The sequence below is a fragment of the Cetorhinus maximus genome, chromosome 16 (genome assembly GCF_964194155.1).
Source record: "Cetorhinus maximus chromosome 16, sCetMax3.hap1.1, whole genome shotgun sequence".
NCBI classification, from domain to species: Eukaryota; Metazoa; Chordata; class Chondrichthyes; order Lamniformes; family Cetorhinidae; genus Cetorhinus; species Cetorhinus maximus.
The window spans coordinates 17,130,953-17,155,558 of record NC_135894.1 but is presented as its reverse complement, the minus strand read 5'-3'; the positions used below and the strand labels follow the sequence as shown (position 1 = coordinate 17,155,558).

The following is a 24,606-nucleotide window of genomic DNA, read 5'->3' as shown; positions in this document are numbered from 1 at the left end:
TGCAGTAATATCCCAGAGTCAAATTTGCCTATTTTATGCTACCTTTTGGTGTTGTGCTTCCATCAACAATTCCTGATGGCAGCAGTGCAGTCCGAAACCAGCCTGTTGGGTGGAATCCAAGGTTCAGATTTCTTGCAAGAGTTGTCAGTTTAAGGAATGGCTTACTGTACTCTTAGAGGCTTCAGGTAGGCTCACAGTGGTGAAAAATAGATGCCTTGATTTTTTTTTAAGGGTCAAATTTCTGTTTGGCTGGTTAAAAAGCAATCAAAAGGTTTCATGAACTAAAATCAGCACATCTATTCTACTACTTGGAACACTGGTGAGAGTGAAAGGGTTGATAAGTCTAAGCTGAGCTGTTTTTGTCCTGCGTGATGTGGGATTCTATATCTTTGATATTTTGTTTTTCCAGAAGAGGCTCAAGGTGCTTTATGACTCACTTCTGTTTCTATATCTCAAACAACAATTGGTGAGTGTACTGTACACTCAAGTTCTGAAAAGTTGTCAATGCACCTCCACTGCCACTAAAATTGCAGTCATGTTTTGGTTATGTAAGTTCCTGTGCAACATTTACCAAACTCTTAAGTAGTCGCTGCACAGATGCCAAGATTTAAGGTTTTAAGCCTCAGATCGGGGTCTATATGCAGAGACATTTCCGCTTTTGTACTTGCGTTACAACGTGCTTGAAATGTCTTTGCAGGTGGAGGAATGTGATCTGTGGATATTTGCAATATTGTTTGGAGTACTAGCCCAGCCTTGTGTGAAATTGTGTCCCCCAGTGTTAAAATTGTAGGAATTTGCAACTAGCCTAGATTGAGGAGTCAGTTAACTGCTTGGCGTTGCAAAGAACTCAGTGCAGTTATCGTGTCACATTATGCATGTTAACCTTTGGGAGAAGGGGAATTGCATGCACACTTTAACTTAAAAATTATTGCAGTATCCAATTTTGTTTCAAGTAGTACACCTCAATAGGAAATTTATAGCATTTTTATTGAATGCTATGGAGCAATATTGTATTGAAAAGTAGACAAGTTTAAATATGAATTAAAACAATGGTTTTTGACAGGTCGTCATGAATATTTTGAACATATCTAGCATTACAGTGAGAATTTTCCTTTTACAGCTTCATGTTCATGCATGTCCTTCAATCCAGAAACAAGGAGGCTCTCAGTAGGACTGGACAACGGTACAGTCTCCGTGAGTACCTGACTATAAACTGGAGGAAGTTCGTGTAAATGGCTGTCAACAAGTGTCTCCCCTACCTTTGGTGTGTCTAACATCTTTTATAAGTGACATCGTCTTCCTTGTTCACTTAATGCCCATATAGAAATACTCTTGGACAACAGCAAACTCTCTTGGGGCAAGCAGTTGGAGGTTGTTACAGACAAAGTCGGAGCAATAGGAGAATGTCTCTTCTTGTATGGTCCGGTGCCCTTCCCCAGCTTGATATTTACCTTTATTGATGGATACCACTATTGCATCAGTGCCATTTAATGGCGCAGGAGGGATTGTTGAAGAAAGATGCTTGAAATAGTCTGAACTGAAATCTGCTTTCCCCTGCTGCGATAGTGGCACAATTTATTCCTTGGCACAGTCAGGAAAGGTATTGTGCAGTGAAGTTCACAAACCATTTTAGCTGAGGGTTTCAGGGGTTTACCATTGGGTAGAAAAATTCAAGGTTTTATATTTGCTGTGTTGCACTCTCAATAAACCTAGGATTTGAATTCCTTCATTCTAAAGGGAATATTAAGACTGTCATTTTGCTACGTTGCTGTTCAAGACAGTTGGACATTTGATGTACCTGAAAGATGCAGATGTCTGCACTGGGAGACCCACAGGGAAGAAGATACCTTATGGTTCACTATAGGTGGAGTGAAATACCAGTGCAAAGGTTAGTCTGACAGCTGCCAGAATTTTCCCCATATGCTTCACAGCAGAAGAAATCCACAGATAGTATTGGATTTCTGATCATGTGCAGCAGTAGCAAGTTGCTGAAACATTTCACAATATTGTTAGGAGTCAGGGCACAGAATGATGCATTTTCAGAGAGGTGGGCTACAGTCCAATATCCAAAAGCAGAGACAGAGTCCTGCATGGTGAGGAATTGTAGCCATTTGGCGGAGACTGAGGGTTCTAATGTTGCCAAGAAGAGACTACGCACCTGATTGTGGAAGGATTCAGGGACAGGAAAGTACAAGGGACACTCTTGTATGAGGCAACCTGTAGGTAAGGGGCTCTGGCATTGTTGATTTAATAACAATTATAGGAAGGCCTCAGTAAATATTAAATTCTTGAAAGCAAATCAGCTGCAGGGCTAAAGCCCATCTGAGGGAGGAGGCTCGTGCAACAGAAATTTGGAGACATTTATGCAGAAACCTCTCTATGTGCACTGCCTGGCAAAGTGCCGAGTAGACTGTAAAGAACAGACACTTGAAGTTTTTGAAGATAAGATAAAAGTAGTAAATGGCAGAGGTTCTGGAGCAGTCAGATAGTGGCTGAAGTGCTACAGAGGATAGGGAATGAGAAATAGGTCAATGTTGGAAGAATGGAGAATACAGAGTGAATAGATCAGTGCACTTAGACACATCAAGGAACAAAGCATAATTTCTGCTGCATTTGTTAACGTTAACTTCCTAAATCTTAAATTTGGTGAGGTGGTGGTGGGGGAAGATAGTGTAGTGCTAATGCTCTGGGGACCTGGGTTCAAATCCCATCTCAGCAGCTGGTGATTTTTTTAAAAATTGGTTCATGGGATATGGGCGTCACCGGCTAGGCCAGCATTTATTGCCTATCCCCTGTTCAGAGGGTATTTAAGAGTTAACCACATTGCTGTGGGTCTGGGATCGCATGTAGGCCAGATCAGGTAAGGACAGCAGATTTCCTTCCCTAAAGGAAGGCAATTTGAATTCCATTAATAAGTCTGGAGTTGAAAACTAGTCTCAGTAATGGTGACCATGAAACTATCTTTGATTTTTGTAGAAAAACCCATCTGGTTCACTAATATCTTTTAAGGAAGGAAATCTGCTGTCTCTACTTAGTCTGGCATGCGTGTGACTCCAGACCCAGAGCAATGTGCTTGCCTCTGAGCTGTCCCCTTCAAAGGCCTAGCAAGCCATTCAATTCAAGGGCAATTAGGGATGGGTAACACATGCTGGCCTCACCAGTGATGGCTACATCCCATGAAAGAATAAAAAATAATTTTTTTAAATCCAGGACACGTCTCGTATAGATTGGATATGGCTACCTGAATGAAAATGTAGGTAAAAGTAGCAGCTTTTTTGTTGATCTTGGATAAACAAGAAGAGTAGAGATTGTCTCTTCAGCGCTAAGTGATTTGCTGAATGATTCCCTTGCCTGGATTTAAAAGCTATTTATTTTAAGCCATTGCTTGCACTCTGGCATTCATCCAGCAGACTTTAGAAATTGCATGTTTTCAGTAACAATTTCTTCCAGACTGGTTGACCCTTTATGGAATCAGTAGTTCTGGTAGAAGGATTTGGCAGTGCATCAGAAGTCAAACTATGCATTTTGGAAACACACTTGCGCAGGCTCATAACAGTTCCATTTGTCACTTGGAAATCTTTAAAAGGGGGCAGATATGTAAGCACATCATCTGTTGTGCATGTTATACATGCACCCAGAATTCACATTGGAAGTTAATTTTGGTTTGAACCTGTTTGCTTTGGAGCTTGTTTAGGGCCAGAGATGAATTTACTGGTGTGGCACTATTGCATTAATTTAATTTTTTTTTCTGGCAGAATTTTACATTAGGGACCAGAGAGTTGAGTCAATCATCATCCTAAATAGTGTGCTGAATCAGGGAAACTAACTTGGAGGAGTGGTGTGAAAGAGATGCATTTAGGGGGGGGTTGCAATGATAGTTGTTGTTGCAGCCCCCTTACTGTCTTTTATCTCTGCTGCTGTTAAACCTACATTCTTACACTGAGCACAGAAATCTGCCAAAGCAATTCACTTGTTATCGGTACCCACTTCAACCAAAACAAGTGAATAACCGAATCAAAGAAAATGTCGTGTTGGTGACATACAATACCACCGGTTACTGTCCCACCTTATCCCAGATAGCTCCCTATATCGTGTAAGTGGTGGTAACCAATTGCTGCTACCATAGGCATCAGTTATAAAGGTACTTCTGAAAGAATCTAGGAAAAGGATGGCAGAGGCACTATTGCACATTTAATAGTGCATTGTAAAAAGGTGTAGTGTTAGAAGGGAGATGGAACATGTCGGGGTAACTAGATCAGTCAGCTTAACATCAGCAGTAGAAAACAAAATGGAATCCTGATGAAAGAAAATAGAAAAATATCTACAAACCAAAAAAAAAAAGAATTGTCAACATGGATTTCAAAAGGGAATGTCTTGCTTGATCAACCACATTGAATTCTTTGAAGAGGTAATAGAGAAGATAGACAAAGGAAATGTACTAGATGTGATATCAAGAGTTTCAAAAGGCCTTTAATAAGATACCGTATATTAGGCAAATGAATAAGGTCAGAGCATGCAGAGTCAGGGGACCAGGAGCAGAATGGAAAGCTGGCTGGCTGCAAGATAAAGTAGGTTCTTGAGGAATTGGGACCAATTCCGGGGAAGATGGGACCTGTACAAGCTGGACGGTTGCACCCCAGCAGGACTGGGACCAATATCCTCTCAGGGGTATTCGCTAGTACTGTGGGGGAGGATTTAAACTTGAGTGACAGGGGGATGGGAACCTGAGCAGGGAGACACAAGAGAGGGAAACAAAGAAAGGCAGAAAAGTTGAAAGCAAAAGTGGAAGGCAGAGGAAACGAGGGCTAGCAGCAAATAGGCCCTTAGTACAAAAAGATTGCGTAAATGTTAAAAAGACAAGTCTAAAGGCACTGTATCTGAATGCACGGAGCATTCGCAATAAGGTTGACGAATTAACTACGCAAATAGATGTTAATGGGCATGATATGATTGCGATTACAGAGACATGGCTGCAGGGTGACCAAGGCTGGGAACTGAATATCCAAAGGTACTCTATATTTGGGAAGGACGGGCAAAAAGGAAAAAGAGGTGGAGTGGCGTTGTTAATTAAAGATAAAATCAATGCAATAGTGAGAAAGGATATTGGCTCAGAAAATGTAGATGTTGAATCAGTCTGGATGGAGCTAAGAAGCAACAAGGGGTGGCACACATTAGTGGGAGTTGTCTGTAGGCCTTCAAACAGTAGTGATAAGGTAGGATACAGCATTAAACAGGAAATTAGAGATGCATGTAACGAGGGTGCTGCAGTGACCAGGAACAGTGACCATAACATGATCGAATTCTTCATTAGGATGGAAAGTGAAGTAGTCAGTAGTGAAGTAGATCTGAAACTAGGGTCCTAAATCTTAACAAAGGAAAGTACGAAGGTATGAGGTGTGAGTTGGCTAAGATAGATTGAGGAACTTCATTAAAAGGCATGACGGCGGATAGACAATGGCTAATATTTAAGGAACAAATGTATGCAACGGTTATACATTCCTTTCTGGCGCAAAAACGCAACAGGAAAAATGGCTCAACCATGGTTAACAAAAAAAATTAAGGATAGTATCAGATCCAAAGAGGAGTCGTATAAAATTGCTTGAAAAAGTAGCAAGCCTGTGGATTGGGAGCAGTTTAGAATTCAGCAAAGAAGAACCAAGAGATTTATTAAGAGGGGAAAAAATAAAAAGAGTATGATTGTAAATTTGCAAGGAACATAAAAAGCGGACTATAAAAGCTTCAATAAGTATGTAAAAAGGGAAAGATTAGTGAAGATTAATGTACGTTTCTTACAGTCTGAAACGGGAGAAGTTATAATAGAGAACAAGGAAATGGTAGAGCAATTAAACAACTACTTTAGCTCTGTCTTCATGGAGGAAGGCACAAATAACTTGCCAGAAATGCTAGGGAGCAAAGGGTCTAATTAGAAGGAGGAATTGAAGGAAATTAGTATTGCTAAAAAAAATAGTACTGGGGAAATTAATGGGACTGAAAGCCGATAAATCCCCAGGGCCTGATAACCTTCATCCCAGGGCACTAAAGAGGTGGTGATGAAATAGTAGATACGTTGGTTGTCATCTCCTAAAATTCTGTGGATCCTGGAACAGTCCCGGCAGATTAGAGGGTGGCAAATGTAGCCCCACTATTTAAAAAAGGAGGGAGGGATAAAACAGGGGATTAAAGACTGGTTAGCCTAACATCAGTAGTAGGAGAAATGCTAGAGTCTATTATAAAGGATGTGATAACAGGACACTTAGAAAATATCAATGTGGTTAGACAATGTCATCATGATTTATGAAAGGGAAATCATGTTTGACAAACCTACTGGTGTTCTTTGAGGATATAACTAGCAGAATAGATAAGGGAGAACCAGTGGATGTGGTGTATTTGGATTTTCGGAAAGCTTTTGATAAAGCCCCACATAAGAGTTTAGTGTGTAAAATTAAAGCACATGGGATTGGGGGTAATTTATTGGCGTGGATTTAGAATTAGTTAGCAGACAGGAAACAGAGTAGGAATAAATGGGTCTTTTTCAGAGTGGCAGATGGTGACTAGTAGGGTACTGCAGGGATCAGTGCTTGGACCCCAGCTATTCACAATGATTTGGATGAGGGAACCAAATGTAATATTTCCAAGTTTGCTGATGGCACGAAACTTGGTGCAAATGTGAGCGGTGAGGAGGGTGTTAAGAGACTTCAAGGCACTTCAGACAATATGATTGAGTGGGCAAATACATAGCAGATGCAATATAATGTGGGTAAGTGTGAAGTTATCCACTTTCCTGGGAAAAACAATGGCAGAGTATTGGTTAAATGGTGATAGATTGGGAAATGTTGCCGTGCCAAGGGACCTGAGTGTCCTTGTACACCAATCACTGAAAGCAAACATGCAGGTTCAGCAATCATTTAAGAAGGCAAATGGTATGCTGGCCTTCATAGCAAGAGGACTCGAGTACAGGCACAAGGATGTCTTATTGCAGCTGTGCAGGGCCTTGGTGAGACCACACCTGGAGTATTGTGTGCAGTTTTGGTCTCCTTGCCTAAGAAAGCAGATATTTGCTGTAGATGGAGTGCAGCGAAGGTTCACCAGACTGATTCCTGGGGTGGCAGAATTGTCATATGAGGAGAGATTGGGTCAAGTAGGCCTGTATTCACTGGAGTTAAGAATGAGAGGGGATTTCATTGAAATATATAAAATTCCGATGGGGCTGGACAGACTGGATGCAGGGATGATGTTTCCTCTGGCTGGAGTGGTAGAGGGGTTTCGAGAACAAAGGGTCACGGTCTCAGGATAAGGGGTAGGCCATTTAGGACTGGGATGAGGAGAAACTTCTTCACTCAGAGGGTGGTGAACCTGTGGAATTTTCTACCACAGAGGGCTGTGGAGGCCAAGTCACTGAATATATTTAAGAAGGAAATAGATTTCTAGACTCTAAAGGCATCAAGGGGTATGGGGAGAGAGTGGGAGTATGGCGTTGAGATAGGACCAACCATGATCATATTGAATGGTGGAGCAGGCTCGAAGGGCCGAATGATCTACTCCTATTTCCTATGTTTCTAGGGGTAAAGGATAGCTAGTTAGAAGGTGGGCGCTACAAGGGATCTGCTGGGAAGACTCTTTGGAATCAATACAATTTCTAAATTTACAGACAACACAAAATTGAGAGGTATGATAAACACTGAGGAGGACTGAAACAAATTGCAAGAAGTCATGAACAAATTTGCAGAATGGGCATATAATTGGCATATTAATTTCAGCATAAGTGTGAGCTATGTCATTTTGGTAAGAAAAATAAGGTCACATCATACTTAGAAATTAAGAATTGTAATAGAATAGAAGAGCAAAGGGACCTGTGAGTACAAATACACAATTTGTAAAAATTGTGATGCAGGTTAATAAGATCTTAACACAAGAAACCAAGCACTAGGATCCAAGCACTAAGATCTAGTTCTGGGGACTAGATTTAAAAATAAGGCAAGTTATGCTAAACGCATATTGAACCTTGGTTAGACCACACATGGAGTACTGTGTGCAGTCCTGCTCACCGTATTCTACAAATGATATAGATTAGAGAGAGTGCAAAAAAGCTTCACAAAAATTGAGGTTATGCCTATCATGAAAGGGTGAATGGGCTGGGTGAGAAGAGGAAAACTAGAGGTCATCAATAAGATTTTCACTGAGAAATGAAATAAGGAATTCAGAAGAACCGTTGTTAACCCAGAGAATAGTGAGAATGTGGAACTTGCTATCACAGGGAGTAGTTGAGATGAGTAGTATAGATGCATTTAAGGGGAAGGTAGATAAGCAAATGAGAGAGAAGGAGATAAAGGGTTATGTTGATAGAATTAGCTGAGGAAGGATGAGAAGAAGCTCACTTAGAGCATAAACACTAACATGGACTGGTTGAGGCAAATGTCTTTATCTGGGCTGCGATATTCTATGTAATGCTATGTAAACTGTATTAAATGGGCTGGCCGTTTGAGTAATTCCTTATTACTTGTTTTTAAGTCCAAACTCCCCATGTCTTTGAGCCCTTCTTGCTGGCTACAGAGTTGGATGCATTCTGGCTATGTTTTACCTCTCTTGAAAGAGGTTTTGTCCTTATCCTGTAACTTGAAAATAATAAAGGAGTGAGTTGACACATTCCAAGTTCATTTTAATGAGCAAGCACACCCGACCTGTTTAACTCGCTCTCCAACACATACCTGACTGTTCCAGGGCATTAATCTCAGCAAAGTTAACAGATTTATCTATTGTCAGTGCCGGTTTCTGAATCACCCTCTGTGTACTGAACGGAATTATCCTGAGATCTTTTATGCCTAACTGCTTCACATGATCATTTGTTTGTTACACTGGTAACTATAAAGATGGCAAATTGTGTTCACACAAACCTGCCAGCTATATGCGTGGGGACTGTTTTTAAAAGAAATTCTGATGCCAAAATTTCTTAAAATTTTAAACGTCCGAAAACAGTGCTGGTTTAACTTAAATCTATACATGGAAATGATCTGAGGAAAGGTTGCAACTTAAATATTATATCTTTTGTCAGGAGTTTATTTTGTCGGAGGACTACAACAAAATGATTTCTGCAAAGAACTACCTGGGTAAGGAACTTCTTGATTTTCTAATTGGGAGGGAGGGAAAAACATGAGAGCATAAAAACTGAGGACTAGGTATTTTTGTCCACTGCCAAGGGCTAGGAAACTGCTAATTTACCCATCCTTGGATTTTACAGCATAGTTCATAGTTGTTAACTTGGGGAAAACCCTGGTTGTAAGGTTTTGTGTCGTGAGCTAACCAAATACATAAGGTGTTGCCTCATTATAATGAGGTTGAAAACAGCAGGTTAATGCTATGCTCCAGAGGTCATGGGGCAGCCCACCTGTGCTTTGTTCCAAGTTGGCTGTTCAATGATGGGACTATTTCCAGTCTTCATGCTTGTGCATGAACAATGATGGACAGTGAAAGATTTACTGGTCCATTCAGCCTGTCCTATATGGCGGCAATGTCCCCCGCATCACAATACAAAGACCTCCCGCCCCACCTGATGCCACATAGTCTAAGAGAGATGTAAACCCAATTTAAAAACTTAGGCCAATTGTAGGGCAGGCAGGGAGGTGGTGGAGAAATATTGGCAAAATGCCTCTTAAGTGATCAAAACTAGTTGAGAAGACCACTCTGGCCACAAATAACATTATACCACACCTACCTCTTGAACAAGGTGATCTCCACCCAAGCCAAAAACAGGTCCAACTCTTGCTCGAAGGAATTCAGTGAGTCAAGAGACCACACACAACAGCAGCCTGTTCCACAAATCCACTATTCTCTTGCAAAGAAGCTACCTCCTAACATCTAACCTAGTTTTGGCCTTTTCGTAACTTGAAATTGTGGCCCTGGTCAAACTGTCTGCACAAACACAATCAAATCCCTTCATTGTTTTATAAACCTTGATCAAATCACCCTAACCGTGTGCTTCTTTAAAGCATGAAGGCCCAGCTCTTTGAGCTTATCTGGGTAACCAGCGTTTTTAACTGACTATTAAAGCCGTGGCCTGATGTTAAAAGTAGAACTGATGAGCCACTACACCTGCATTTTAAACATTGAGACTGGATTATGCCGGCTATATTATTGGCAGTTTCAATGATTAAAAATTACTCTTGGGAGACTGGGCATTGCTTCTTCCAATGTTCGTATAGCAAGCATATGACTCTTGGACTCTTCGTTTTGACAATGTGAGCAGCTGGTGAATGTGCAGCACCTATATGCATCGCAATAACAGCAGAGCCAATACCATAAATCTTGGTGTAGCATGAATGTGACCCTGTGTTTCTTTGTATATTTTCCTTTTCCTATTTCTGCCTAGTCTCCATCTTTACTTCCATCTACACAATTCCCAGTTCAGATTGTGAAAAGTCACTTGTGATCCCACAGTCTAATAGTAGGGGCGTGGTGGGAGGGCAACATTTTTTATTTCTGGGCAAGTGATTAAAATGACTATTGAGCAAATCCTCTGCTATGGAATACAAGAACACGAGAAATAGGAGCAGGAGTAGACCATAAGGCACATCGAACCTGCTCCATCACTCAATATGGTCATGGCTGATCTTGGGCTTCAACTCCGTTTTCCCGACCACTCCCCATATCCCTTAATTCCCTGAGAGACCAAAAATCTGCCTATCCCAACCTTAAATGTATTCAGTGATGGGGCATTCTCAAACCTCTGGAGTAGAAAATTCCAAAGGTTCACAATACGTTGTGTGAAGTCATTTCTCCTCATCTGAAGAGAATGAGGCGCTCAGGAACACTGTGTCCAGTCTGAAAAAGATTCAGGAGCAAAGTCCACATTTTCATGAACCCACAGCTTTTTTCATTCTTAGTGTTCCGTGCCAGCAACAAAGCACATTTTTTAGGTGTAAATTTTAGTCTGCGTGTTTGTGCTTCCTCGTCCAGCAAGAAGAAGAATAACTACATGCCTATGAGCTATTATGCACAGCTTTGTAATCTCAGAGGGCTTAATGAAACCTTGAAGAGAGGTTCATGTTGAAACTAACAGTAGAAGTGATAATTAGTATATTTTGTGCTTACCTATTTTTCTTTGCCATTTGAGACTGGGGCAGTGATATTGAACTGGTTTATACAATTTAAATTGTTCCCATGAATGCAGCAATTTCATGAATTGGCAGATTGAAAAGCTACTGAGAAGCAGACTTTGCCTGATGGTTCTGATTTATGAGATGGTGGCACTACCACTTGCCATTTCTATACATTTTGCTTTACGCTAATGTGAAATTCATGAGCTTTCGAGAACCAATGTGATTTGTTCCTTTTTTCAGCTCATCAGAACCGAGTGACAATGGCCCTATTTATCTTGGAGATGGAATGGTTGCTGAGCACGGGGCAAGACAAAAGCTTCACTTGGCATTGTTCGGAGAGTGGCCGAAGGCTAGGTAGCCACAGAACTTCTGCTTGGGCTTCGTGTCTGCAGTATCCTAAACATAATAGTTAATGCACTGCCCTGCGTAGAGAGTAACTTGTGGCATTTTAATTAAATTGTAACACATAAGACTGCTTTACACTCATACTTTTCCATGACCACTCTTCTCAGATTTGACATTGAAACGCGGCATGCTTTTATTGGGGATTATTCTGGGCAGGTGACGATTTTGAAGCTTGAACAAGACAATTGCTCTGTAGTTACGACATTTAAAGGACACAGTGGTAAGCTAACCAGAGCTTTTCTTGTTAGAATTCATGTTTGTCTCTGTCTCAGTCAAATCATGCGTCATTGCACAATTCCCAACTCCTGCTCATTGCTTCTGCAATGTTTTCCTCATTCCTAACATGCAAGTGTGTTTAACATACGGGTGTTGCTTTAGTTTATTTCTAGATAAAGGTTTAGTCACATTCCAGTCGTCGATAAAACGTTGTGTTGCTGATGGGAAACATGACAGTTGCTATTGTTATTGAAATGGGAGCAAGTTGAACAAAACACCCGGCAATGAAACCAAATGTGGTGTAGGTAACTTACCAATGAATGGTTTCAGACAGCAAGTCCAACCTCTTAATTCTTATCATAGTTACAAACCTCTGGAGCTTCACTGTGGTCAGTGGGAGAGGAGAGAGGCTGTGTCTCTGAAATACCTGATTAGATTACTGCAATGTAAGCAATCCCATATTTTCTATATAAATTTACTTGCTTGCACTGACAGCTGGTTGGAACTTGCTATTGCAAATGTGCTAGGTGGAGATGGAGAATCATTTTGCAACATTTATGAAGACTTAAGTAATAAGACGAAGATCAAAGAGGAAGGCAAGCCAAGAGTGTGTTCAGTACTCCTTCATCTAGCTAACTGTACAAACCTCTTCCATGTAGTTAGTTCCTTTTCATGGAAATTTGCTGCTTCTAGGATGGTGGGTCAGTGCAGGGCAGTGACACACAGTACTCAACTGAATTCATCTCCCCTGCAATCCATACAAGCCAAGTGATTTCTGAGTAAGCAACTGGAGTGAATCGAAGAAGAATGTATACTTCCTGAATTAGTATGTGAGGGGATCCAAAATAATCCACAAAGTGGCTAATATGCTAATTGAAGCAGTGCATGCTTTGTGTGTGTTTATTTCAATAGACAGTTAGAATGTTCTTTATAGCTATTCCAGGCTGCTCTCCTGTTTTGAGTATATTTTTGTTTGTAGAGGTTGAAAAGAAAATTTATTAACAGGTGAAATGCTTATTGTGTAGAAACAGGTTATGTACTCACTGCTGTTTAGAGTGAGGTAAATCATCAGAATCCAGACTTTAGTTTTGCTATTGTATTTGTGATGAGAAGAAAAATCTTACTGCGTATAGCACCATCATTTCAGCCCTGGGACTGGGTTTAAATCCAGCCAAGGGCTGGGAAGATGTAAGTCTCCTCAGCCCTGTTGGGCATGGGTCTACAGTCCAAAATTCCAGAAATCATTCATTTCACCCAGAGGGGTTAGAAATGCAGCTGACCTGAAGAGGAAAGATTCTCATCGATGTAAGGATGCTCCTCTAAGGTCGGGGTTAAGGTGTGATTATGGAACAAAGTAAAGCAAGCTTTGATTTGCATCCAGTATCTGCCCAGGGAGTGTTTGCTGTAATCATAAATGAAAAATGTTCCATTCTTTAGTACTGGCATATTTCATGATGAGCACAAAATGCTAACCTAAGATAAAATACAAATAATGCTAGGTAAGTTTACCCAGGAGTAATGTAAGGTAGGAAGTACATTCTGTGAATAAACTTCTAGTGCAGAGCGAAAATTGAATTGACTCACTCGATGCCAAATGTCATATTTGTTTTTCGACTGGCTTGAAGTTGTATTGTATTTTCAAAGAGTAGTTAGCTGGATTACCTAAAAACCCTCTTTTAACCTGTCTTTCAGGCAGCATCACGGCACTTTGTTGGGACCCGGTTCAACGGACACTATTCTCAGGCAGTTCTGACCATTCCATTATTATGTGGGATATAGGAGGCAGAAAGGGAACTGCTATTGAATTACAAGGCCACAAGTGAGTGTTCAGCATTTGTATTGATTTGCACGTACACTTGCTTTTCCAACCAGTGCATGAATGCAATTGTGCTGCTTTAGCTAATTCTTTGTTCTGTTTCTGTCATACAGCGATAAAGTTCAGTCCCTTTGTTATGCACATCATACTCGGCAACTGATCTCTTGTGGTGCAGATGGTGGGATTGTTGTGTGGAACATGGATGTAAAGAGGCAAGAGGTCAGCATGCAATTTCATTCAGTCCTTGAAAATTTGAACACCATGCAAATGGAACCCAGCTCATTAATAATTCACGTGCTTTTGACAGTGAAAGTTCCACCTCCCTCCATCGTGAACTGCACTAGAATCAGTGCAAGGTAGAAAATGTTCTTGATTTTGAAGCCACAAGTTCAGTTCTACACTTCATGTGTTAATTAACATAAGTTGCCTTCCCTAACTATTGTTGGGAGCCAAGTTGTGTTTCATGGCTTTTCAGGAAAACGTGTACAAAATGTCGATTTGTAGCTTTGTATTGCAGGAGCTCTGAGGCTCACAGACTGGGAAGTCTGATCTATGGTCAGTCATTGGACATCTCAAAGTGCTTTATTGTACAGCCAAGGAAGTACTTTTTAAAGTGTAGTCACTCTTATGATTTAGGAAATGCGACAGCCAATATATGCACAAATAACTCCCATGAACAGCAATGTGGCAATGACCAGATAATCTGTTTTTTATAATGTTGATTGAGGAAAGCATTTTGGCCAGGACACCGGGGATAACTCCCCTGCTCTGCTTTGAAATAGTGTCATGGGGTCTTTTACATCCACCTGAACAGTTAGAGTGGCCTCGGTTTAAAATCTCATCTGAAAGACTGCTTCTCTGACAGTGCAACTTTTCCCTCAGTACTGCTCTGGAGTGTCAGCTTTGATTTTTGTGCTCAAGCTCTGGAGTGGGACTTGAATCCAGAACCTTGTAATTCAAAGGTGAATGTACTACCAACTGAGCCACAGTTGACAAAAATTAAATATGTAGGTGGGTGAGTTACTGGAAGGTGGGTGGACACTTCTGTGCCAGTTGGACCAGATCCTGAGGTGAGTTGGTGCCTTCGGAAAAGTTGGAGAGGAGATAAAACCTCAGGAAATTGGGTTCTGTTTTCTAAAATATAGCACATTGGTGATGTTATTAAATTGTTTACAGGGTGAATTAATAGTATAGTGGAACCTTGCCTACCCACTAAAGACCAGGGTTGCTTTAAATCAAGCCTGACTCCAGTGCAGTTCTGAGGGAGTGTTGCACTGTTGGAGACACCGTCTTTCAGGTGAGAGTTAAGCCAAAGCCCCAGCTGGCTGTTCGGTTGGGTGTAAAATATCCCATGGCACTATTTTGAAGAAGAGCATGGGAGTTGTCCCTGGTGTCCTGGCCAATATTTATTCCTCAATCAACATCACTAAAAAAGTTACTTCATTAGCTGTAACGCACTCTGAGATGTCCACTGGTTGTGGAAGGAGCTATATAAATGCAAGCCATTTAAAAAAAAAAAAATCTGGATGTGTGCATTGCTGGCAGGCATTTATTTCCCATCCTGGGTTTCCTGCCTTTTGATGAAACTGAGTGACTTGCTAGGTCGCTTCAGAGGGCAGGTAAGAGTCAACTGTGTTGGTTTTGGACCGAAGTTGCATATAGGTGAGACCAAGTAAGAACAGCAGGCTTCTTTTCCTTAATGACATTCATAGATTTCTAACACAGGAGACCACTCAGTCCATGAACCAGTTCTCTGGAAGAACAGTTCAGTTTGTCTCATTCCCTGCTCTTTTCCTCATATTGCTGTAATTTTTTTTTCCCTTTCAAGTATTTATCCAATTCCCTTTTGAAAGTTACTGTTGAATCTGTATCCACCACACTATCAGGCAGAGTATTTCAAATCATAACCATTCATTGCCTAAAAAGGTCACCTTCATGGGGCCTCTGGTTCTTTGCCAATCACCTTAAATCTGTGCTCCCTGGTTATCAACCCTTCTGCCATTGGGAACAGTTTCTCTTTATTTACTCGATATAAATCCTTCATGATTTTAAATACCTTATCCAAATTTCATCTAAGCCTTCTCTGTTCTATGGCAAACAACACCAGCTTTTCAAATAATTGTAATCTATCATCCCTTGAAACATTATATTAAGTCTCCTCTGTATTCTCTCCAAAGCCTTCACACCCAGAATTGGACACAATCCTCTGTATGAGACTGAACCAGTGTTTTATAAAGGCTTAGCACAACTTCCTTGCTCTTGTGCTCTATACCCCTCATTATAAAGCCCAGGATCTCTCATGCTTTTTTAACTGCTTTGTTGACCTGTACTGCCACTTTCAAAGGTTTGTGCACATATACTCAGCTCTTTCTCTTCTTGCACCCTTTTTAATTGTACTATGCTCATTCTTCCTACCACAATGTATTGATTCACTTTTCCGCATTGAATTTCATCTGCCATGTATCTGCCCATTCCACCAACCTGTCTTTGTCCCCATGAAGCCGATTACAACCCTCCTCATTATTTACCACATTTACAAGTTTTTTGTCAAATATATATTTCAAAATTGCACCCTGTACCACCAAATCTAAGTAACTAATGTATATCAAAAAATATTGGTCTGAGTACTGAACTTTGGGGAAACACCACTACATACCTGTCTCCCAGACAACAAACTGCCATTTACCACAACTGCTTTCTATCGCATAGCCAATTTTGTATCATGCTGCTACTGTCCTTTTTGCCATAGACTTCAATTTTAGTAACAAGCATGTGTGTCATACCTTATCTAACACCTTTTGAAAGTACTTATGCAGAGCATCAATTGCATTGCCCTCATCCACCCTTTATGTTACCTAATCAAAAAAAACTCAATCATGTTAGTCAAGCATGATTTTTCCTTAATAAATGTGTGCTGGCTCTCTGATATTAGTCCATACATGTCATGTGATTGTTAAATTTGTCCCGGAATTTTGTTTCTGAGAGCTTGCCTGACACTGACGTTAAATTGACTGGCCTCTACTTGTCAGGATTATGGAATCAGAGAATGGTTACAGCACAAAAGGAGGCAGTTTCTCCTGTCGTGTCTGTGCCAGCTCTCTGCAAGAGCAACTCAGCTCTTGGGTTGCTTAACTGTCCTTTTTTCTTGGATTAAGGATGTAACATTTGCAATCCTCCAGTTTTTTGGCACTACCCCACAGCTGAGGAGAATTGCAGCCAGCACTGCCATAAATTCTACTCTTACTTCCCTCAGCAATATAGGATACCTGAACCAAATGACTTATCCACTTTACAGCCAGCCTTTCTAGTACCTCTTCTTGACCCATTTTTAACTCATCAGTCTCCCAGCAACCTGCTGCTTACCAGAGCTTTGGCAAATTCTTTTTTCTCGGTGTAAATACTGATTCAAAGTACTAATTTAATATCTCATCCATGTTTTCCATCACCAGATCTTTGCTTTGGTTCCTGGTCAATCCCACCACTCGTTTGACAAATCTTTTACTGTTAATATCCTCATAGAAGATCTTTGGATCTCCTGCTTTGTTAGTCAGCAATCTATTCTTGTCCTGTCACTTGATATCCCATTTCATTTTTTCACTTATGTGCCTTTTATATTCAACCTGATTCACCCTTGTATTATCCAGTTGACATCTATCATGCACCCCCTTTTTAGCTTCATCTGACTATAACTCCTTGCCATCCAAGGAGCTCTGGCTTTTATTGCCCTCCGATTCTCCCTTGTGGAAATGTACCTAGACTATACTTTTATTCTTTAAAGGTCAACCTTTGCTCCATTAAATTTCTGCTTGCCAATCTTTGACTCGAATTTACCTGGGCCAGATCCCTCTTCAATTTGCTGAACTCGGCCCCTTTCCATAACTAATCTAAACTTTATGGTATTATCTCCACTTGACCCATAGCATTCCCCAGGACTTGATCTGGAAATGCCCCCATCCTTGTTGGGCTGGAAACATACCGATCAAGAAAATTCTCCTGCTCCCCTCCTTTGACAGTCATTGCCTGTTCAATATTGGAGTAGTTGGTCTCCCATTATCACACCATATTTCATGTACTTCTCAGCTTCTGCACTGCTTCCCACTATTTAGTGGCTTAAAAATTACATGGAGTAGCAAAGTAGCTGTCTATTCTTACTTAACTTCAACCGAATAGATCCTCTCTTTGACCCCACAAGGACATTCTCTTTCGTGAACCAGTTGAGTCATGACAATTTAATAGTTTCTTGGCCAATTTTGCTGAAACAAACTTTTTATTTTGAGATTTCTTTTTGAATTGCATTCAAACTTTCAAACTGCCACAATGGGATTTGAACTCCCGTTCGTTGAATTACTAGTCCAGTTTCAACTTGCTAAAATCTTACAAACACTTGACTGCCCTGAAGCTTTGGCTCTTGTTAACCTGCATCTGCATTCTCCTGCCTTAGGTAAGTGTCTAAATCAAAATTATGACTCTACCTAAGCAGATTTCTCGGTAGTTAGATTTGTTTGTCAAGCATCCAACTGACCCGGAGAAAAAGGATCGAAGATGTTATTTAATTAAATCAACCTTGCTATGGTATTTATAGAATCTATTTCTACCACACACACACTCTAAGACTACTATTAAACTTTAGGTCAGGATATTAATTATTAACCTGAAAAACTAAGCTACTTCATTGGAAGAACTTGGTGATGATGTGTCATTGTTCCAGTGTACCTGCCGTATAATAGTTGAGTCAGGGCCTGTTCTTGCACATCTGTTGTAATCTCTAGAATACAGGCACTCTTTCACCTTCCACCAGATGAAGGAGCACAGAACACTGGAATTTGAGCCACCCAAGCTTGCGGCTTCTAATAGCAAGCTCAATAGTGGTAGGGAATTTTGAGTATTGTGACTTCTTTTGGATTTAAAAAATGAAGCGTAAAATCACGTGTGTGCAGTCAGCACTCCCACCCAACCGGTTTATAATTCCACGTCATTCAGATTGACTGCCTTAGTGCACTAGTTTACAAAATGCCTACTTGTTGAACAATGATATAGATCAGTTTGGCGTTACAGGGTTCACTCCTCCCAATCTGCAGTCAAATAATGGGTCAAGGTGTTTGTGTGGAGCAGCGGTTGTTCGGTTATATTATTTACCTCCCTCTGCCTCTGTCGGTCATATTCTGAGTCAGAACTGTGGTAAACTTGAATTGACCTTTGGAAACTCAGAGCACAATTTTATCTGTTGCTGCAAGTAGATCTTGTTCTTCTGCCATCAAGCAAACAAGCCCACAGAATCACTGAAGAGTAACAAGCCGTTAAAACTATTGACAATTTACTGATTCTAAAAGAAAGCAAAAAAACGTCAGAAATGAAATGTATCCTGTGGGTGTTGAGGGGAGAGATACCTGTTAAAAATCTGTACGTGAAACTCTGAGCATACATATTCGGTTACTGGAATAAACAATTTCATCAAAGTAACAATCTTTCTAGTTGAACTAGTCCTTTGCTAAATATAAATAGCAAATGGACTCATGTTGTGAGGATACATGCTGAAAAAATGAGCCATGTGATATTAGGTTTTTGCTTGTTAAATGGTGGTAATAAATATAGTTGATTTTTAAGAACAGCCTAACAAATCACATTTGATGTAAATTAGCATATGTGCACCTGCACTTTGTGCTTTTTTTTTTAAACCTTTGCATTTTAATTGTTTTGAAAGCTGTGTATCCCAAATATCATCCTTCATTTTGAGTTTGTCCCCTCCATTTTATGTGAGACTTTCAGGATCTTGGCTTCTAATATTTTCAAGGAACAACTGCTGATCTACACACAACCCAGCCCATGAGTTAACTGTGGATTTGGGTTGGGGGGTCGGGCGGGAATGCGAAATTACAATCTCTAATGTCAAACGGAAGTTAGTCAGACATTTAGTTTGTGTTCCTCTTTTGTAGTGTTCAAAATATTTGGCTCCTAAACTTATAAAATGAAACTGGGGTATATATCCCAACTGTAAACAGCTTAGCTGAGGAGCAGGTTTCTCTGGTGCATTAGGTCTGAACAAATGGAAAATACAGCCGGTTCCATCAGGGGACTCTAATCTTAATATTATGCAGATCACAGCTTTTCTTGGCTTGTTTGTGATTTTAAAAAACTTGAGTCCTTCAATACTGCATTGATCTATTTGTCAAAGATGCATGAATGCAAGAGTTAAACTCATTGCATTGTCTCCCAAGATTTATCTGACAAATTTATAATGGACCCAACACCTAAATAAACAGAAACCAGATTGTTCAATAGAGCTTACATTGTGTTCCCCCTGAGCTGCAAAAGTGCACATCCCTGCAGCAACCTGGAAGGTACTGTGCAGGCTGCTCACAAATTGTCCCCTTTAAGATACCGTGCAAAAAAAATTGCAGGTACTGTGTGTTGAAATGAAAGGGCCACGCAAAAAATTAGAGGGGACATTGACTCTCACTGCAGCTTATTACTATCATTGAAAACATCCACTGTACAGTTGAGTGCAGATTGCATAACCATAGAATCCTCTAGATGTTTTTATGTTATCAGAAAACTAGTTGGGAGATGGACGGAGAGTTGGAATAAAAAAGGAAATTCTCAAATTGGCTGACAGTGACAAGCGCTGCCCACAATTTTTCATTCCACATGTAAATAACGTGTTTTGGGAATACATGGTAATATATCACTTTTTAAAATTTCATTATGTAAGAAGCATTGTGAAGTGAACAGAAAATTGCAAAATGACACAGAGATTAAGTAGATAGGCAGAGTGAAAGAGTTCCCACATTATCCTGGCTTGCTTGTGATGAAAGCCCTTTCTTGAGACACTGAGCATAGCTTGGGCATATCAGACCATGGCTGAACGGAGTTTGTATTCTCGGAAGGAGGGAGGGAAAGTTGGGAAAGTTGGTCAAGGGTTATCACAACAAGTTAATGGTAATTCTGTTTGCATTATGACTATGTTGGAAGCAGCTTGCAAATTGTGTCTCAGTACTGTCAATATGAAGTAGCTCTGTAGAATAACCTGCGCACTTTCATAACGCACCATTGTCTTGAATTAACAGTTCAAAATGACAAGTGCTTTGTTGCTGTAGTGCTCAAAGCTGACCTCATTGTTAAATCGGAGAGATTTCCATCTCTATTTCCTACTTAGCTTTTGAATAACTATGTCTTGAATTTGAATAAATGAGGCATTCTTGATGAGTGAGTGTAATATTTTTGTGTGAGTTTAAAGCCTTTATCTCCTTCCTGCTGTCTTTCTTTCAAAGAACCGCATTATGCCTGCAGTTTAAGGTAGACACAATGCATATAGAGAAACATACATCTAACTTGTGGGTCTGGGAAAGGATGACGTCAACATTATGTTTCTTACTTGGCCCAGGTATTTTCTTCTCTATATTTTGATAACTTGCTAGTTTGTATGTGGAGGTTGATCTTGACTCAGTGAATGCGAGAGAGCAAGGTAGGTAATCTAACTTGTCTCAATATTTTCAATGTATGAAGTTATATGTTCACATGTGTATTTTCCCCCATCTCTCTCTCCACCTAATCTTAAACCATCTTTCAGATGAGTCATTAAACCAAGGTCCTGTCTGTCCTCTCAGGTGAATATAAAAGGTCCAATGGCACTATTTTGAGAGCAGGGGTGTTTGCACAGTGTCTTGGCCAATATTTATCTCTCAATCAGCATCACAAACAGATTACCTGGTCATTATCATATTTCTGTTTGTGTGAGCTTGCTGTGTATAAATTGGCTGCTGTATTTCCTATGTTACAAGACTGACTAAACTGCAAAAATACCTTAATGGCTGCAAAGCACTTTGGGACATTCTATGGCCATGCAAAGCGCTTTATAAGTGCAAGTCTTTTTAAATCTGTACTTGATTTGAATGCACAGAACAAACGGCTAGCTTCAGAATTGTATGGGATCACTGATCAAAGCAGTATTCAATCAGTTTTGAGCAAATACCTGGCAGAGAGATTATTGTGTGAATGGATCTTTCAAGCTCCATTCTGGAACAATACATTTCTGTCTGAATGTAGTTTATGTCAAGAGACCATATTAAAAACTCCTAGATTATATACATGTGGGCGAAGGGTAATGCTAAACTCTTTTAGTTATAAACAGTGTCTGAATCCCAACCTTATTGGAGTGGGTATTGTGGTATCAGTGTCCCGTGCTCTGTTCAGACAGACATAATGAACTACCATGTGTCCAGTGGCAAAAGTGGCTGAAAACAACCCTTTTTTTAACTTGGGGATTTCAAATCCAGGAAAGGGAATCCAGTTTATCTGAATTTGGTTTATACCCTGATCCCAAAGGACTGAGTTGACATTAATAAAGTAACTCGCTTTTCTCTCCATTTTGATGCTAGACTCCTGATTGGTTAGATAGTGATTCCTGCCAGAAATGTGACCAGCCTTTCTTCTGGAACTTCAAACAAATGTGGGACAGTAAGAAAATTGGCTTGAGACAGGTACTCAACATTTGCATGTGAGAATGAAGATGTATTTGAAAAGTTATTTTGTTGTAACCGGGTCTTCAGTGGAAGTTCTCCAACTTACATTGTACCAGTTAAAGATTGGAGCTCTGAACTTCAAAATCATCACATAAAACTGATCATACTGAGCTACTTTTTTTTTGTAACAATGTAAGTTATAAAATGTGAAAATATATCCAGGTAATGGGTTTAATGAGATTTAGTATTCATAAGGGAGTTACTGCCTTGAATTAACCAATAATGTTCCCACTACTGTTTACAAACCTAAAGGAAACATCAACTAAGTCTTTTTTTATTATTTCCCCTTGAGACCCTATTGAGCAAAAGGGTGAACAAGATCTAATATCAGGATGTTGCCAATAGATTTATTCAGCTGGCCTTGAGATGTGAAAATAGCTCAGACTGATGTTCCAGTCAGCCTTTCTTTCCTTTTCCTAAGTGTTTTGTCTCCATTCCGCTCTTCTGCTCTGCTGGCACTTTATTCCATGGGGCAGCCTGACAGTAAATTGAAGCACTATGTGATCACTGTCTGTCATAGTATTGCAAGTTAACATATTTGTCAATAACATAGATAATTTGCTTTAGATTCTAATAAGGCACGTGTTCCTCCCTCTTGAAGCACACTGCTTTGGAGAATAGCAAATAAGGGGCAGAGGAAGACAAGGTACACTAGATGCATGCTGTCAGTTACATATGGCTTTGAACCATTCTTCCTTCTTGAATTAAATAGAATAAATCCTTGCAGTTATAGTAAGCCCTCATTTAAAATTGTACTTATGTTCCTGAAAATTGCGACTTTAAGTGAAACAACTTTAAGCAAATCACATTTTCCCATTAAATCCAATGTAAAAGCTGTAGTTAGGTTCTATAGGACCTTCCTCATCAAAAAAAAATTAAAACATTATCACAGAATTGTTACAGCACTGAAGGAGGCCATTTGGCCTGTTGAAATACTTTTACATTGCTAAATTCCCATATTGGTAAATAACTTTTAAAACATAAAATTTAAAAATATAGAAGAAATTCTTTATGCTAACTCTTTCTACTTACCACCCGCTCACCGCCTCTCCTGTAGGTGACTTTCCCTCTTGCTGACTCTGTCTCTCTTGCTGCTCCCCTTCCTACTCTTCTACTCACCAATTCCTCTCCTGAACCCACGCTATGAGCAAGGAAAGGGGTGGCGAGGAGGAAGTGAGTGAGAGGAGCTGTAAATGGAGAAGCGATGAGTTCAGCATCTACACTGCTGCGAATGCCACCTGTCTATATGTCATTGGAAAACTTGACTGTGTGGCTTTCAGCCTGTTATGAGGGACTTTATCAATTACCTTCTGGAAGTCCAAATAAATAACATCCATAGACATTCCCTTCTCTATTATTTTTGTCACTACTTTAAAAAAAACTCAATCAGATTTATCAGTCATGACCTTTCCTTTAGAAATCCATGTTGACTCTGATCAACGGAATATTTTCGGTATTCAGTCGCTCAATCCTTAATTAGAGACTCCAGTAATATAATGTTGGCTGTATCACTTTTCACAGATATACATCAGCTGTTTTTACCAGTGGTTTTTTAGTGCCCTCAGAAGCATTGACCTTACCTTTGCAGAGAGTAAGGGAGAGAACTGCTGCTGAGGCTTAGTGAGTCCATGTCTAACACATGAAATGGTTAAAAGGGCACTGAAATATTCACACACTGCTTCTGAGCCTGAATATTCAGCAGCCCATAACCGCTAACAAGCCTATGCACTTGCAGCTCCTCTGGCTCATTTCCTCCTTCTCACCAGCCCTTTCCTGAGTCCTTGCTCATAGTGAGGGTTCGGGAAAGTAAGTGGGCAGGGAAGGGACGAGTGGGAGGACTCTGGAGAGGAATTGGCAAGCAGGAGAGTTGGAAGGGGAGCAGCGAGAGAGAGATAGAGTCAGCAAGCGGGAAAAACAGCCTACAGGGGAGGCAGTGAGTGGGTGGTAAGTAGAAAGTTAGCATAAAGAATTTCTTCTATATTTTTAAATTTTATATTTTAAAAGTTTATTACCAATATGGGAATTTAGCAATGTAAAAATATTTCAATGGGTCAAATGGCTTCCTCCTGTGCTGTAACGATTCTGTGATAACGTTTTAATTTATTTGCTGGTGAGGAAGGTCCTACAGAACCTAACTACTGCTTTGATGTTGGATTTAATGGGAATATGTGATTTGTTTAAAGAGTTGCTGCAAAAAAGTCACCATTATTCAGATATTTCCAAACATAAACTGGAACATAGAAACAGCAGTAGGTCATTCAGCAATGTGCCTCAACCCACCTTGGTTCCTTATGCCTTTAGTACCCTTAAAATCTGTCAATCTAAGTTTTTGAAATTTTCAGCTAACTCCCAGCCTCAATAGTTTTTTAAAGGAGAGAATTTCAGATTGCCCGCTATCTTTTGTGTGAAGATGTGAATACATAGATCACCCGTGAACAACTTAGCTCTAATTTTAGAATCACAGAATTTTAAGGCTATGCCTGTTGTCCTGGTTTTCCACCAGGGGAATTAACCCTATCAAATCCCTTAATTGCTAAACACCTCGATTAAATCCTGG

At 40.1% G+C, this 24,606-nt stretch overlaps 1 protein-coding gene across 2 annotated transcripts in view; it reads left to right on the top strand.

Annotated features, from left to right (window-relative positions):
* The window catches only part of wdfy2 (WD repeat and FYVE domain containing 2), a 41,238-nt gene that overhangs the window by 9,507 nt on the left and 7,125 nt on the right, over window positions 1-24,606 (top strand). The window contains exons 3-9 of one of the 2 annotated variants that reach the window (XM_078559427.1): window positions 1,121-1,194; window positions 9,050-9,104; window positions 11,334-11,484; window positions 11,606-11,718; window positions 13,407-13,533; window positions 13,644-13,749; window positions 21,906-22,007. In XM_078559427.1, the coding sequence (XP_078415553.1) occupies window positions 1,121-1,194; window positions 9,050-9,104; window positions 11,334-11,484; window positions 11,606-11,718; window positions 13,407-13,533; window positions 13,644-13,749; window positions 21,906-22,007 (728 nt within the window). The remainder of the gene's footprint in view (window positions 1-1,120; window positions 1,195-9,049; window positions 9,105-11,333; window positions 11,485-11,605; window positions 11,719-13,406; window positions 13,534-13,643; window positions 13,750-21,905; window positions 22,008-24,606) is intronic. The other variant, XM_078559428.1, reaches the window with a different exon arrangement.